General features: G+C 51.6%; 1 protein-coding gene across 10 annotated transcripts in view; it reads left to right on the forward strand.

Moving 5' to 3' along the window:
* The window catches only part of ECE2 (endothelin converting enzyme 2), a 29,429-nt gene extending 16,774 nt beyond the window's left edge, over positions 1–12,655 (forward strand). For 2 of the 10 annotated variants that reach the window (XM_045198676.3, XM_045198671.2), the window contains exons 2-19: positions 669–755; positions 1,098–1,233; positions 1,423–1,656; positions 2,125–2,249; positions 2,363–2,509; positions 2,661–2,726; positions 5,491–5,679; positions 6,621–6,763; positions 7,122–7,236; positions 7,884–7,994; positions 8,949–9,047; positions 9,148–9,225; positions 9,801–9,904; positions 10,098–10,208; positions 10,334–10,401; positions 10,564–10,754; positions 10,872–10,967; positions 11,696–12,655. In XM_045198676.3, the coding sequence (XP_045054611.1) occupies positions 669–755; positions 1,098–1,233; positions 1,423–1,656; positions 2,125–2,249; positions 2,363–2,509; positions 2,661–2,726; positions 5,491–5,679; positions 6,621–6,763; positions 7,122–7,236; positions 7,884–7,994; positions 8,949–9,047; positions 9,148–9,225; positions 9,801–9,904; positions 10,098–10,208; positions 10,334–10,401; positions 10,564–10,754; positions 10,872–10,967; positions 11,696–11,872 (2,277 nt within the window). In that variant the 3' untranslated portion in view covers positions 11,873–12,655. Of the gene's footprint in view, positions 1–212; positions 386–668; positions 756–872; positions 970–1,097; positions 1,234–1,422; positions 1,657–2,124; positions 2,250–2,362; positions 2,510–2,660; positions 2,727–5,490; positions 5,680–6,620; positions 6,764–7,121; positions 7,237–7,883; positions 7,995–8,948; positions 9,048–9,147; positions 9,226–9,800; positions 9,905–10,097; positions 10,209–10,333; positions 10,402–10,563; positions 10,755–10,871; positions 10,968–11,695 lie in introns of those variants that run through there. The other 8 variants (XM_053918150.2, XM_053918151.2, XM_024564191.4 and 5 more) reach the window with 8 other exon arrangements.
* The last annotated feature ends 3,567 nt before the right edge of the window (positions 12,656–16,222 follow it).

Below are 16,222 nucleotides of genomic sequence, written 5' to 3' on the forward strand. Positions count from 1 at the left end.
GTGCTGCTGGAGATGGAGAGCGGACCCTTCAGAGGAGCGGGGGCTCTCGCGTTCTCAACCGCCCGGGCGGCAGGTTGGCGCAGCTCAGCAGGGCGGGCCGCGGGCTCGGGGAGCAGAGTTCTGGGCGCCCGGAGCGCTCCTCCCCCTCCCCCACGGTCCCCACCTCCGGGCGCGGCGCAGCGGGGGGCGGGGGGGCCGGGCAGGCGCGGGTGGCGGCGGCCGAGCGAGGGGCTGCGCAGCGGCTGTGATGGCGGGCGGCGGCCGGGCCGGGCCAGGGGCCGAGGCCGCGGCCTGGGCCAGGGCCAGCCACCGGGAGCCCTAAGGTGCCGCCTGCCCCGACTCCAAGATGAACGTCGCGCTGCAGGAGCTGGGCGGCGGCGGTAACGTGAGTGAGGGCTCCCGGCTCCTGGGCAGAAGCCCCCTGGGAGAGGGGGGGTGCTGACGGACGGGCGGCGTCGGGATGGGGCTCGGCGCTGGAGGAGCAGGGGCTGCGTCCTTGAGGGGCAAGGGTGGGAGGGATGCCAGACCACGGAGCCGGGTAAGAGGGAAGGGGCCTGGCTGCAAGCGGGAGGGGGCCTGGCCGGGAGGGGCACTGGGGCACCGAGGCTGGGCGGCGGGCAAACAGCCCAGTCTGCCTGACCTGGGTTGGCGCCCCGACTGTCTGGCAGATGGTGGAGTACAAACGGGCCACGCTGCGGGAGGAAGACGCACCCGAGACCCCCGTAGAGGGCGGGGCCTCCCCGGACGCTGTGGAGGTGGGCAAGGGGATTCTCCCTTCCTCTCCAGGCCCTAGACCGGCAGGAAGCCTAGCACACCCAGCAGCTTTTGGCTGCCCTGGAGGGTCACCTGCCCCCACCTCCACTCCAGCGCTGACTTCTGCGCTCGGACTAAGCCATGACGTTGCACAAAGCAGGCTCAGGACTCCGCTCGGCCTGCCTCCGTGTCCCTGTGCCTAGAGTTAAAACCTCGGTAGCATCTTTGCTCCATGGCTTTGGAAACTGCCTGTGCCTTCACCCTCTGGGAGGACTTCTGTGACCCTGGATCCCTGCCTCTGCCTCCTGCAGCTTGCTAGCTCTCTGTCACCCTGTGTTCTCCAGGTGGGGTTCCAGAAGAGGACAAGACGCCTCTTAGGCTCGCACACCCAACTGGAGCTGGTCTTGGCAGGTGTCTCTCTACTGCTGGTTGCCCTGCTTCTGGGCTGCTTTGTGGCCCTAGGGGTCCAGTACCACAGAGGTAGGTGGGGTCACACCTGCCACCAGCACTCCTAGCTGTGGGGACTCTGGAGGCCGAAGGGCCTCTAAGATATTCTCTGGTTGGGGCCACTTTCCCCTAGCTTTTCTCTCTCTTCCCAACTTTCCTGCTGTCATGGCCCCTCTCAAAGCATTTGTCTTTCCCAAACTGACTGACAGCCCCTGTCCTTAGCCATGTCCCCTGCCACAGACACATCCCACAGCACCTGCCTCACAGAGGCCTGCATTCGAGTGGCTGGAAAAATCCTGGAGACGCTTGACCGTGGAGTGAGCCCCTGTGAGGACTTTTACCAATTCTCCTGCGGAGGCTGGATTCGGAGGAACCCCCTGCCTGTCGGGCGTTCTCGCTGGAACACATTCAATAGTCTCTGGGACCAGAACCAGGCCATACTGAAGCACCTGCTTGGTGAGTGGGCGTGTCAGGGAGGCTTGTGCCAGGTACCTACCACATGCCCAGCATAAGGCCTGGCACTTAGTAGGTACTTAGTGAAGGTCCACGAGTGAATACATAACTGGGTGACTGGGAACACCCCTGGGGTAAAGGATGCAGAGAGCTGGGGGCTCCTGAGAGGTGGAGATGGGCTTGAGGGGGCAGATGTCTAAGTATAATGGAGAGGCCACTTTCTGCATTCTGTCTGCAGGACTGCTGAGGTGCGGTGGCACCAGGGAGCCTGTAGTACTTAGACATCTTAGAGGGTCTTTATGGACAGGGCAGAGGAAGAAGCTACACTTGGCTGTTTCAGCCAGTTTTCCTGGGTCTACATTAAGAGGACTGCCCCTTGTTCAGAAAGCAAGAGGAGGGACCAAGTAAAGGCCCAGAAACCCTCTCAGCAGTCAGCATAGTTGCCACCTGGACCTGTATTGTACTCCACAGAAAACACCACCTTCAATTCCAGCAGTGAAGCTGAGTGGAAGACACAGCGCTTCTACCTATCCTGCCTAAAGATGGAGCGCATTGAAGAGCTGGGAGCCCAGCCGCTGCGAGACCTCATTGAAAAAGTAGAGCCCCCTGGGTGGACTGCGGGCAGGGAGAGGACAGGACTTGGAAGAGGACATGGCCCCCGAAGCTTGGGGGCTCCTGTGTCATAGGTTCCACTATGGTCTCTACTCAGATTGGTGGTTGGAATGTTACGGGGCCCTGGGACCAGGACAACTTCATGGAGGTGCTGAAGGCAGTAGCAGGGACCTACAGGGCCACCCCCTTCTTCACAGTCTACATCAGTGCCGACTCTAAGAGTTCTAACAGCAATGTCATACAGGTACAGGGCTGGGGAAAGGTGGGAGGGACTTGTGGACTGTTTGCTGAGCCCAGACTCTCCTCCCCTATGACTGGCAGGCTTGGGTGGCCCTCCTGCACAAGAGTCCAGGTTTTGGCGGGGGTAGGCTTAATCCTTCACCTTGCTATTGCAGGTGGACCAGTCTGGGCTCTTCCTACCCTCTCGAGACTACTACCTAAATAGGACCGCCAATGAAAAAGTAAGAAGCATCCTCAGAATCCCTACCCTTATGCCATGTTAAGCTGGACTGATCCCTATTTACTTTGCCCAGGGTCAGAGTGAGGAACTAAGGTGAACCTGTCCTATCACCTCTTTCTTCCTTCTCTCCTTCCCTTCCTTCCCCATCTTTTCCTTCCCTCCCTCCTTCCTTCCTTCCTCTTCTCATGGGAAAACACTTTATAGGCACCTCCTGTGTTCCAGTGCAATGGGGGCATTCTGAGATGCACGTTTTATAGTTACTAGAAACTTTCAGGGTAGATGGGATCATGGACCTAGATATTTGAGAATACTCAGAGAGGGTCTCTGAGACTCAGGAGAGACTCAGGCAGCCAGAGAAGGTTTTCTAATGAGATTACATTTGAGCCAGGCCCTGTAAAATATCTAGGGGTGGGTGATGGCATGCTGGGTGGAGAACAGTTTAAACAAAAGTGTTGAAGAAGGAAAGGCTAAGGAGTGTTTGGACCATGAGAAGGGGTCCAGTGTGGCGAAATGTGGAGCTCAAAGCAGTTGAGAGGCTGAGGAGGTGGATAGAGTCTAGTTATGGAAGGAACATGTAGTGGTGCCCTGAGAAGCTTTTGTGTAGGCCATTGCAGGCTCCAGAGCAGGGAGGGAGTGACACAGCGAGCCGTGCTTTCGGAAGCCAGTTTGGCTGGGGTGTGAAAAGTAGGTACAAGAGAGGGAGCCTGGAGATCAGTTAAGAGTTCCAGCAGTACTTCAAGTCTGAATCGTGAATTGTTGGTGAGTGGATGTTAGAAGAGAGGAGTAGAAGGAGGAAGCGATGAAGCGAGTTGAGACTACCAACCTGAATAATGGCGGAATGGTGGGGTCCTTAGAAAATCATGGGTGACTCTAGGAGAATCAGATTAGGGCACATTGGGGCAGAAGAAACAATATGATGTCACAGGAAAAGGACAGACTTTGGACTCAGACCTTGATTCCAGTCCCAGCTCTGCGGCTTGGTGCAAGCTGATCTAGCTCTCGAGGCTGTTCCTTCATCTGTAAAATGGGATCATAGCATCTACCTCATACGGTATTTGGGAGTGGGGGCAGGATGCAAGCTTATGCTCCTGCATGTGGCAGACACTCAGGGAGTGGGAGCTGCTAATGTTAGACATGTGGGTTTGAGACCTGGGCACCATCTCTAGGGAGAGGTCAGAAGGCAGCTGTGAAAGCTGGTTGTAGTCCTGGGGAGAGGATGAGCCTGGAGGAAGCTGTGGGCTTGAGGGGCATCTCCTTAGAAACCTAGGCAAAGGCTTTTAGAGAGATGAGAGAAAGGGGGAGAAGGAAATCCTTTTTTCTTAAAGGACAGTCAGAGAAAAAGAACCAGGAAAGAAGGCTACTATGGAGTAGGACACGCAGGAGAGCCATTTTTTCCACTCATTCTCAAACACAGAGCACTGCATAACCAGACCCTCTTCTAGGCCTGTGATGAGCAAGACATTGCCACTGCCCTCTAAGTGGGGGAGAAGGCATACATAGCTCAGTATATCCTGTTTGCAGTTGCTGGGACTGTTATAGAGGAGAAGCATGGCATTCTGAGAGTGAGTGGGACAGGCAACCAGCCTAGTCTTAGGGTCAGAGTAGAGTGCAGGGAAGAGAGAGGGTTCTAGACGAGGGAACAGTTACTTTACGCACAGGCTCTGAGGTGGCAAGGAGTATGGCCCGTTGATGGACAAGAGAGGAGAGGAGGAAGGGAGCAGGAAGGGAGAGGGGACCCCGAGTCCTTCTGGAGGTATATAGACTCATATTATATATGAACACCGTGGATCAAGTTTAGCATTTATCCAAAAAGAAATAAAAATTCAAATGTAGGGAATGGTATGAACAGATGTGTGGTTTGACATCACCTGAGTCGGAGGAGAGAATTTTGAGAATGCAGGAGAGAACCACATGGTCCAAGACTTGGGAAAAGGCAGGAGAAAGGCTCTTAGCATGTTGCTGGTTGTCACAGACAGGGAGTCTCCTGTGCCAACATCGAAGGGGAGCGGTAGTGCAAAAGGTTCAGATAGGATAAAAACTTAGGAGTAGCCCTGGTTGGCATGGCTCAGTTGGTTGGGCATCGTTCCGCAAGCAGAAGGTCGTCTGTTCGATTCCTGGTCAGGGCACATGCCTAGGTGCAGGTTCGGTCCCCTGGTGGGGCACATGCAAGAGGAAACTGATTGGTGTTTCTCTCTCACATTGATATTTCTCTCCGCCTCTCTCTCCCTAAAATCAATAAGCATGTCCTCGGGTGAGGATTAAAAAAACAACAATTTAGGAGTAAAGTCAGATTAAGGAAGGTGTCAAAAGTCAGTCTCGAGCTGAAGGTAAGGAGGTAGGGAGAGGAAGGTAAGTCAGGTGGACAGGATGAGGGTCAAGATCACTGGTTGAACTAATCATCCCCCCTAGGAGCTGGGATGACTGAGAGTGATACTCAAACCTCTTCCTCTGACAGCAGCAGCAAGGAAAAGGAGAGGTGGGAAGAACGAGAAAATCTGAAGTATAGAAAATGGATATTAAGGGATCTAAAACTTCTCAGTAGAGTGGAAGAGGAGATGGCCTTTGGCAATTACGGGAGTTCAGGGTAGGTCTCCTGAGTGAGAGTGACGACTGGTCCCCAGGAAGAGGGCCACAGGGGGTCAGTGCAAAGCAGCGCTGAGAGTCCTCAGAAGAAATGGCAAGCAGCAGTGCTGGCCAGAACAGACCCGCCCACCCTTGGGCAGAAATTGTTGCCAGGCTGTGAGGATGACCCGGGGTTCTGACAGGTGCTTACTGCCTACCTGGACTACATGGAAGAGCTGGGCATTCTGCTGGGTGGACAGCCAGCCTCCACGAGGGAGCAGATGCAGCAGGTACTGGAGCTGGAGATACAACTGGCCAACATCACGGTGCCCCAGGACCAGCGGCGGGATGAGGAGAAGATCTATCACAAGATGAGCATCTCGGAGCTGCAGGTGGGGCCAGTGGGACAGAAAGGGCTGGGAGGGGCCAGCCCCTGGCACAGACTGCTCAGCCTTTCTTCAGGCCATCTTCCTGAAGCAGTCAATCCTTTTTTTCTTCTTTAAAAAATTTTAATCCTCATCTGAGGACATTTTTCCCCCCATTGCTTTTAGAGAGAGAGGAGGAGTGGCGGGGGTGGCGGGGGTGGGGGGAGAGATTAGGGCAGCAATTCTTTTTTCTTTTTCAAAATATTTTATTTATTTATTTTAGAGAGATGGGAAAAGAGGGAGAAAGAAAGGGAGAGAAACATCTATGTGTGAGAGATATGGGGTTGCCTCTCACATCCCCCATCCTGGGCACCTTGCCTGCAACCCAGCCATGTGCCCTAATAGGGAATTGAACCAGCAACCTTTTAGTCACAAGCTGGTGCTCAGTCCACTGAGCCACACCTGCCAGGGCAACAATGTCCACGTGTTGCCTGGGCATGCATAGGGAGAGTAAGTCAAAAACCTGTAACAACTTGTACAAGATATCCACAAAACAATCAGAAAAGATATGGAAGTATCTCCTAGAGGGCCCTCACTGTGTCAGGCATCAACCCTTTAGTTGCTGGATTATGGAGAGGTTGGATAAGGGGGTTCTGGAGGAGAGGCCAAGTATGTAGGGATGCTGGGTGGTGTCAGAGGAATGGTATATTATTACTTGTTATGAGCATCTGTGAATGGCTGTGCCCCAGCTGAATATCACATTGGTGGTTTTCCTTGTATAAGTGATTGGGATCCCAGATTGAGGGGCGCTCAGGCCTGGGAAAGGGTTTACTGAAGGAAGGAGCCACAAAGCAGCTAGTAACTGTTACCTGGGCAATAGGAAAGTAGGCTGTAACATATCACTGATGAGGGGTCTGAAAGCTAGGTGGGCAAGCAGGGAAGCTTGAGATGTTTAGTTTTACTCCCAGGCCCTGGCGCCCTCCATGGACTGGCTGGAGTTCCTGTCTTTCTTGCTGTCACCACTGGAGCTGAGTGACTCCGAGCCTGTGGTGGTGTATGGGACGGATTATTTGCAGCAGGTGTCAGAGCTCATCAACCAAACAGAGCCAAGGTATGGGGGCTGGGGGCTCAGGGCCCTGTGCAGGTCCCAGGCAGGAACCGAGCACAGGGAAATGGCACAGCCAGACACAGAAGGATTTGACAAGGCCCTGGACCTTCCAAACATCAAAACACAATGTCTGTGGGGCTGCCCCCCTGGCCAGGGTGTCAGGGGGTCTACATGTGATCTGTATCCCTGCTCCAGCCTGACTTCTGTGGGCAGGTGTGTGGCTCAGCGTGAGAGAGAGGGATTCTGGGACAGCTCCCACATGTGCCTGTCAGGACTCCTGCTGCCTGCACATACGTGGAGCTGGTTTGGAATGGGAATGGTAACCCACCTGCCCTTTCTTTATGCTCTGGTCTGATGCCAGCGTCCTGAACAATTACCTGATCTGGAACCTGGTTCAGAAGACAACCTCGAGCCTGGACCGACGCTTTGAGTCTGCACAAGAGAAGCTGCTGGAGACCCTCTATGGCACCAAAAAGGTGGGTTCTCTTTCTCTGCCCCCACTTTCTGGCGCAGTTTAGCTGATGCTTCACACTTACTGTGTATCAGGCACCAATTGCCTCTATTGGATCATCTTTCTGGTTGCTAAATGGAAGATGGAGGGGAACGGCAGGGGAGGGGGGATGAGAATGGAGTTAGAGTGTCTAGTTAGAACACTGCAATGTTCAGGCAAGAGATGATGGTGTTGTAGGTTAGGGAGGTGGCAACAGGTGGGTGGGAGAGATGGTTGTGAGGTAGAATTTATAAAGACTGGTGATAAATTGAATGTAGGGGTAGGGAGATGGAGGAAGCTGGAGACTCCCAGATTTCTAGCACAGGGGACTGACTGGGACATTGAGCTGAGCAAAGAAATGGCTGGACCCTGATGGGCCTCTCAGGAACTTAGGAGGAGAAGAGTGCCAAGAACAGAGTGGGCAGTGCCCTCTCCCTCCTGAGGTTTCTCTCCTGGAGTTGGTACACTTTGTGACAGTGCCCCTCATTTTCCCTGGAGTCTGAGGGAGCAGTGGCACACCATACCAGGGCCTCTGCTGGCAGGACCTGAGAGGGGCTGGCCCCGGAGACAGAGCGAGGCCCTCGCCGGAGGGCAGAGCTGTCTCTGGGAGGCCTGGCTCTTTGTCCCTTACAGTCCTGCGTGCCAAGGTGGCAGACCTGCATCTCCAACACAGATGACGCCCTCGGCTTCGCTTTGGGATCCCTCTTTGTGAAGGCCACATTTGACCGGCAAAGCAAGGAAATTGTGAGTCTTCAAGGTTCTTCCAGCACTACCCCTTGCTTTAGTTAAAATTCACCATTCATATTTGTGAGTACATATAGGGGAAAAAACTGGAAGGCAATTTATTAACAAATTAATAGCGATTACTTTGGGTACGGGGATTATGACAGATTCTTTTGTCCTTTAAACTTCTCTGCATTTTCCAAATTTTCTATAATGTGTTTATGTTACCTATTTAATTAGAAAAACAATGTTTATGTATTTATTAGGAGATGATAATGAATGTGCTTAAAGTATTATCTACAAGGATGTTTATGGAAGTGATGTTTATAATAAGGGAGAGTGAAAATAACTTAAATATCTAATCACAGGGGAATAGAAAAATAAACTGGTTAGGATAAACTATGAGGCAGCCTTAAAACTGATCATACATCTGTAAGTGAATAAAAAGTAAGTTACTATATATGTAACACAACATAATTCCATTATATATATATACACACATATACATATATATATATATATATATATACACACACACACACGTGTGTGTGTATCTGTCTGTCTATCTCCAGGCAGGGAAAGACACTAGATAGTCAAATGTTAAATGAAGTTATCTCTGAGCGAAGGATTATAAATGGTCTAGAATCTGCAGTTCTTCTCAGTTTTCCAAATTTTCTGCTATTAATGCCTTCCGTTTGTGATCAGATAAAAATTAATGCATTATATTAAATTATAACATTAATTCAATTGAACTATCAATTAATTTTTTTGGTTAATTAGGAAAAAAAGCTGCTCACAACCCCAGCACCTTCACAGACCTTGTTTCCTCCTCACGCTCGCCAGGTGCTCAGCCTTAACTCAGGAATTTGGGCACTCTCACCTGGCCCCTGGATCAGCAGGGACGGGACACTAGGGGGGACAGGGGACAAGGGGTTAATGTGAGTGGAAGGCAGACTTGTGCCCCTTCCCTCCCAGGCAGAGGGCATGATCAGTGAGATCCGAACTGCTTTCGAGGAGGCCCTGGGACAGTTGGTTTGGATGGATGAAAAGACCCGCCAGGCAGCCAAGGAGAAAGTGAGCTGTGGTCAGGGTTGGGGCGCCATCTTGAGGTGGGGGTGGAGGATACAGTTTTTGGGGAGCCTGGGGAGGGAAACCCTTAACGTGGTCTGTTTAGGCAGACGCCATCTATGATATGATCGGTTTCCCGGACTTCATCCTGGAGCCTAAAGAGCTGGATGATGTTTATGATGGGGTGAGTACCTCTGCTCACCAGTTTTGAACTCCAGCCCCATGGAGGGCACTATTCTCTGGACTCATTAATAGGAGCTCAAGCACTAGGAGGGAAGGATGTGCTTGTTCGTTTCTTTCAGAGGCAATGTAGGCAACCCACCGAATATTACTCAATTGCTGGCTCTCTGCTAGGGTGCATGTCACATGTTAGTAGAACACAGTCTTAGCCAGAAGGAATTTGCAGTCAAACCCGAGTCAAATCCTGTTTCTACCTCTGCCTATGTAACCTTGGACATGTCATAAAACCTCTCTGAGCCTCAGTTTCTTCATCTGTAAAATGGGGTCTTATTAGTATCTATCTCATAGGGTCATTGTGAAAATAAAAGGAGGCAGTATGTTTAAAAAAAAAAAAAAAAGAGCCCCTGCTTTGTAAGTGCTCTTCAGGTGTGGGCGATTATTATTCCCTAGATACTTTACTCCCATTTTATAGCTGAGAAACCTGAGGCTCAGGGAGGTGCTATTTAGTAGCCAAACTGGGACTCTTATTTGCTCCAACATGTTCTCTTTCTTGCTGTCTACTTCCCACTATTCCCACAGTATGAAGTCTCTGAAGATTCCTTCTTCCAGAACATGTTGAATTTGTACAACTTCTCTGCTAAAGTGATGGCGGACCAGCTCCGAAAGCCTCCCAGCCGGGACCAGTGAGAATAGAGGGCTGCAGACATTTGGGGCAGCAAGAGAGGCAGGGGCAGTTTCCAGGGCTTTGTGGGGGGTGGGCAAGACTGATCCCAAACCAGTGACACAAGGTCCTTGCAGGAGGTAGGTCAAGGCTGCTGGGCTAGGAGGAGCATCAGGAGAGTCAGGATGCTGAGCCTCTCCCTCTCCCTCCTCCAGGTGGAGCATGACCCCCCAGACAGTGAATGCCTACTACCTTCCAACCAAGAACGAAATTGTCTTCCCTGCTGGCATCCTGCAGGCTCCCTTCTATGCCCGCAACCACCCCAAGTGTGTCTGAGGCAGGAGGGGCTGCGTGTTGGAGCCTGCGCCTATGGGTGGGGTGGGAACAGTGCTGGAGGTGGGATCCAGAAGTCCCCCTACCATTTCTTCACTCAGCATTCCTCACCTACCAGGGCCCTGAACTTTGGTGGCATCGGCGTGGTGATGGGCCACGAGTTGACGCACGCCTTTGATGACCAAGGTAGAGGCCCACGAAGTTGTTCCCTTCAGCCTAGAATTCCCAGTGGCTCCTGCAAGGCCTTGAGATTTTGGGAGCAGGCCAGAGGGACCCTGGGTGGGGGAGCTCCTGACCCCAAGGGTTGCACTCTGGTCTCAGTGGGGTGCAAAGGTTCTTTCTCCTCAGGGCGTGAATATGACAAGGAAGGGAACCTGCGGCCATGGTGGCAGAATGAGTCACTGGCAGCCTTCCGGAATCACACGGCTTGCATGGAGGAGCAGTACAGCCAGTACCGGGTCAATGGGGAGAAGCTCAATGGCCGCCAGACGCTGGGGGAGAACATTGCTGACAACGGAGGGCTTAAGGCTGCCTACAATGTGAGTGGCCTAGCCAGCCCTTCAGGGGCTGAGGTCCACCTGCCCTGGGGGGAAGAGTGCTGGGTGGAGGTGGTGGGTAGGCCCTAGAGCACTTACCGCTCCTGTGCCCAACCCCAGGCTTACAAAGCGTGGCTGAGAACACACGGGGAAGAGCAGCAGCTGCCAGCTGTGGGGCTCACCAACCACCAGCTCTTCTTTGTGGGATTTGCCCAGGTATTGCCCCCCTGGGAGGCCTGGGGTCTGCCCCTCCTCCACTCCCTTCTGGGTGTTCCATTAGAAGTCTGGGGCATGCAGGAAAGGGACTGGGAAATGGGGCCAAAGTTGGTGTGTGGAAGGTGGTCTGGGAGGCCTTGTACCCAGAGCCACATGGCTGGGGCCCGCCAAAGCCCGTAAGGAAGCCTGAGGAGGGAGAAGTCCTCAGGAGGCTTTTGCAGATCTCAAAGGCCAGGGCTGCCCTGCTTGAGGGGGACGGGGTGGGGAACAGGATTGACCTTCACCATGTTGCTGTGAGGTGGCTGTGGAGGAGGAAACCGAAGCTTGGGGACAAAGTGGCTCATCCAGGGCTACCCAGGAATAAAGTCAGTGGCAGAGTGTGACTCAGGCAGGGTCTCCTGTAAGTACTTTACTCTACAGCAGGCAGCCTCGGAGGGGTGGGCTTCTCCCGCTCCGACACTTGGATCTTGGGCAACCCTATTTCCAGGGCAGCTTTGAAAGGCCTTCAAGGAATTTGGGAGGGAGGGTGCAGTCCCCTCCCTTAGTGCTGATAGCAAGGGGTTGGGGCTCAGATGCTGGCTGAGCCCCTGCCTGTGTCTCTGAGGCCTCCTGAGCTGACAGACAAGGCAGTTGGTGGTTTGTGTCCCTGGGATGGCTCTGCTGCAGTCCCGTCTGTGACCCAGCCTGCATTAGACACCATATGTCCCCATGTCTGTCCTGGCCCGCAGGTGTGGTGCTCGGTCCGCACACCCGAGAGCTCTCACGAGGGGCTGGTGACCGACCCCCACAGCCCTGCCCGTTTCCGCGTGCTGGGCACTCTCTCCAACTCCCGTGACTTCCTGCGGCACTTCGGCTGCCCTGTTGGCTCCCCCATGAACCCAGGGCAGCTGTGTGAAGTGTGGTAGACCTGGGTCCGGGGAGAAATGGCCAGCTATTGCTAGGGCCTGGGGCAGCTCACCCAGCAAGGCTGTTTGCTCTGGAGTTTGGAAAAGGCAAATGCCGGCTAGACTGGGTCCAGCCTCTCCACACCACAGGTGACATGAGTCCTAGTCCCTGCTCAACCACCACATCGTGCCTCTGCTTTGGGGGTGCCCCTGCCTCCAGCAGAGCTCCCATCATTCACTGTGACATCCTTCCATGTCACCTTGCCTGAAAGAGGCCTGGGTGGGGGTCACTAGCTCCGTAGGAAGAAGTTGGCCTTTCTAGCCCGAAGCTCACTTGGCTTGGAGGCCATGGGGTCTGCCGTGCCTGCCACACTCTGACGACGCAGGGCCTGGGTGGTGTGCCTTCCATGCTTCTTCTGGAGGCTCCCTTGGGAGTGGGCTCAGCTCCTTTCAGCACCACCCTCAGGGTCTACCCTCCACCTCATGCTCCTCATGCTGCTGCTTATCATACTGCCGCCAGCCCTCACTGACAGACCAACTGTGCTCAGCTCTTAGTGGGGGCCTGAGGGCCTTTACCAGCCTTCCTGCTGCCTCCCGGTTTCCCTGGGCTCAGAAGCGTGTATGTGTAGGGGATGCTAGTTCCTGTGTCTTGGGGTGGGGGGATTGAATCTTTCTGGACCAAGCAGGAAAGCAGACAGAACAGGGAGAGGGAAGGACAGAGTTTATTTTTACAGGGAAGAGGGCGGGGAGGGTGTGGTTTGGCCCTGTAGGACCCTTTGCCAATAAATAGACACACAGCAGTCAGCCTGTCTCTTCCTTCAGTCCTGTTTTCATTTATTCATTTACTCATTCCAACAATATTTACTGAGCACCTATTCTACTGTCTGCCAGGTACTCTTGTAGACACTCATTAACTCACTCACCAGAAACAGGGGACAGAGATTTAAAACCCCAAGAAGACAGAGAAAGAGAGGCGGGATGGAAGAATGGAATGTACTTGGGTCTGCCTGGGTGGAATACATCCTGTGCTCACTGGTGGCCATATCCCCATGGCCAGCTGTTCTGCAGCTGGAAGGATTCACCACGGCCCTCTCCTGATGCATGCAGATGGGCCTGCCACTGAGTCTGGCTGACTACTGGGCCAGGGTCAGCTTGAGAGATGGGTGGACCTCACCCTTCAATTGAGGGAAGCCCCGGCCAAGATAACACACCATTCCCTGGAGCTCGGAGCACTGGCCTCTGCTTGTGGCTGAAAAGACATGCATTTCCCCGTGCCCTCAAAGGCTCAGTGCTCCTGAGAGTCACTCACCTCACCTACATACACTCATCAAGGCCTACCAAGTGCCAGGCACAGAGAATGTGGCTATGACTGACACCCTCCACAGTGAAGGAGGGAAAGAAGCATTTATTGAAAACTTGTGTTCCAGGCACCTCTGCTAGGTGGCTCATTTCTTTATTCATTCATTTATTAATTTATACATTCACAGATATATTTTTAAAAATGTATTGATTGCCAACACTGTGCCAGGCACTGGTGATGCAAAGATGAATAAGATGATTCCTTCCCTCAAGTTACTCTTCTACTGGCATCTTCACCTTCATAAGCTCATCTGGTCCTCAGCAACATATTTTAGAGGTCTTCCAGTTTCCATTTTGTAGATGTAACTAACCGTGTCACTGGAGTCAAAGAGGCCTGGATTGAAATCGAAGCTCTGCTAGGTGTATGAATTTGAACCTGTTTCTTAACCTCTCTGAGCCTCAGTTTCTTTATTTATAAAATGAGAATTAGAGCAAAACAGTGGAAAGGGTCCAGTTTCAATTCATTTTAAAACTCAGTGTTCCCCAAGGTGGGGGTGGGTTTGATGAGTTTGGAAGGGTAAGCATGAAGCTTTGTCAGTGATTGGTGCTGGGGTCCCTGGTCCCTGGGTGATGGCACTAGCATGTGTCCCATAGTTTGTACCCTGTCCCAGCACCAGGCTGCCCCCATAAAGAGCTATATTTGGGCCCCTGTCAAGTAACTTGGAAATGCTGGCTGCCCACTCAGAGAAGGTGAGCACCTCAGAAGGGAGAAAGTGGCCTTGGGAACTCTAAGACTAAGGGAGAGCATGGCTTGAGCCTCTTGGAGGTTCTAGGAGGGACAGCAAAATGTATCCGAAAGAGGAGGGCCATCACATCTAGAAACCCGGTCTGGCTCCAGCTCTGCTACTCCCTAAATACACTAGGCATGGCTCATCTCCTTTTCAGGGCTCAGTATCCTTAGCAGTTTGTAAAATAGTGGTTTGGATGAGATGATGTCTGAGGACCAATTCAGCATTAATGTTTTAAAAAGGAATTCATGGGCTTAGCAAATTCCAGAACCCAAAGAAATATGAAGCAATGGCGTGAAGTTTGGGTGTTGCATAGAGGATGAGATTTGTAATGTCAGAGAGCATAATGAGTGAGGGGAGAGGCTTGGCAGCATAAAACCTTGCCCTTGACCTCTGATTTCAGAGGCCAACGTAAGATGCTGACCAGCTGGCCACTGTGATGTAGAAACTCTGTATTTGCAAAAAAAGTCAAGGTGTCCAATAATAATAAGCAGCAGCTTTCATTTACTGAGTCATTATTTTGTTTAAGCCTGTACCAAGCACTTTAAAAACATCATCTCGTTAAATTCCCACAATAACTTATAAGGAGGGTCTATCATCTCTGGATTTTTTAAAAAAAAGATTTTATTTATTTTCAGAGAGAGAAGGGAGGGAGAAAAAAGGGAGAGAAACATGGATGTGTGAGAGAACCATCAACTGGTTGCCTTTCGTTCACCCCCAAATGGGGACTGGCCTGCAACCTAGGCATGTGCCCTGACAGGGAATCGAACCAGTGACCTTTTGACTCACAGGCCAGTGTTCAATCCACTGAGCCACACCAGCCAGGGCATTTATCATCTTTGTTTTAAAAGTGGAGAAACTAAGAGAAAAGATTACATAACGTCCAATGTCAGATAAGTCAGACTGCATTAAAATAATATTTGGAACTCGGATGCTCTTAATCACCATTTAGTCTTCTAAGTCATGAGAGAGTTTAGACTCAAGGACAGATATCTGTCATCTGGACAATTTCATCACACTTCTATGTGCGACCATCACCAGCAGGTGCATTTCCATGCTACTCAGCTCCCTTGGGCCAGGTACATGTGACAACCAGGCAGCTGCAGGAAACCTAGGCACATGTTGAGTTGAAATTAAGCCAGGTAGCACCGGTTTGTTGAGCACTCTGCAGGTGCTTGGTTCCAGAGGCAAGGCAAGGTAAACATCAGGTGACAGACCTTTGCCATTAGTAGCCTCGCCATGCTGATGAACATATACATCTGTGATATGCATTGGTGTGTTTAGGCAGAAGGGGGATTAAAGGATGGTACTCCTGAGTGAACGCGAGAGCAATTATTGGTAAGGTGCTACCCTACACTGTCTCACTGGGAAGTTTGACTAGTTCTCATGCATAACTAGGTAACATATGTCAAACAGTATGATTTCAGAATCATATTCAGTATGCTTGGAAGCATGCTGGAAATGTCAGGCTGGAAGAGATGCCCTTATAAAATAAGCACAGTTTCACTGGGCCTATCGTGACTCACAAATGGAGAACCTGGACAGTTTTCCAATGCCCCACTCTGGGCTCCAAAGAGACCTCCAGACCATTATTATACATAAAGATGACCTGAAATGAATGCAAAGCCATCCATCCATCCATCCATCCATCCATCCATCCATTCATTCAAGAAATATTTGTCAAGGCCTACTACAAGCCAGCTGTTAGGTTGGATGCTATGGACACAAAGATGAAGAAGGCACAGTTCCTATCCTCCAAGAGCTCAGAGTCTCAGGAGGAAGAGGTATGTATCATGGTGTAAGTACAGGGAAGAAATGAGAAACTTGAAGGGTGGAACAGGGAAAGTGTCCTAGACAGGTAACACTGAGCCGGAGTGCTGAGGATGGGAAAATTTGCTAGCCGAAAACAGTGAAGGGCATTCCATATAGAAGGAACAACAATGTGAAAAGGCTGATCAGAACATGTTTAGAAATGGTGACATGTTTAGGATAATCAGAAGGGGTATAATGAGAGGTGAGAGTCTGGAGAAGTGAAGTTATAACAGTAGATGTGAAAAGAGGGGATTGTAAATCTGCCATTCTGGCAATTAACAGTAACAAGGGCCACAGAGCAATCTGTTTGAAAAATATTGCACAAAGAAAGTAGCAATCTAGTGGAAACAGTGCAATGCTGTATCCAGGAGCACTCCTAGTGTTAGCTAAGTGATGCTGTGGCTTAAATGGTTCTCAGATGAATAGAGCCATCCATAGATGGGTAGCTGTGCATCTCAGGCCATGAGTTTGG

The sequence above is a fragment of the Desmodus rotundus genome, chromosome 2, assembly GCF_022682495.2.
Source record: "Desmodus rotundus isolate HL8 chromosome 2, HLdesRot8A.1, whole genome shotgun sequence".
Lineage (NCBI taxonomy): Eukaryota > Metazoa > Chordata > Mammalia > Chiroptera > Phyllostomidae > Desmodus > Desmodus rotundus.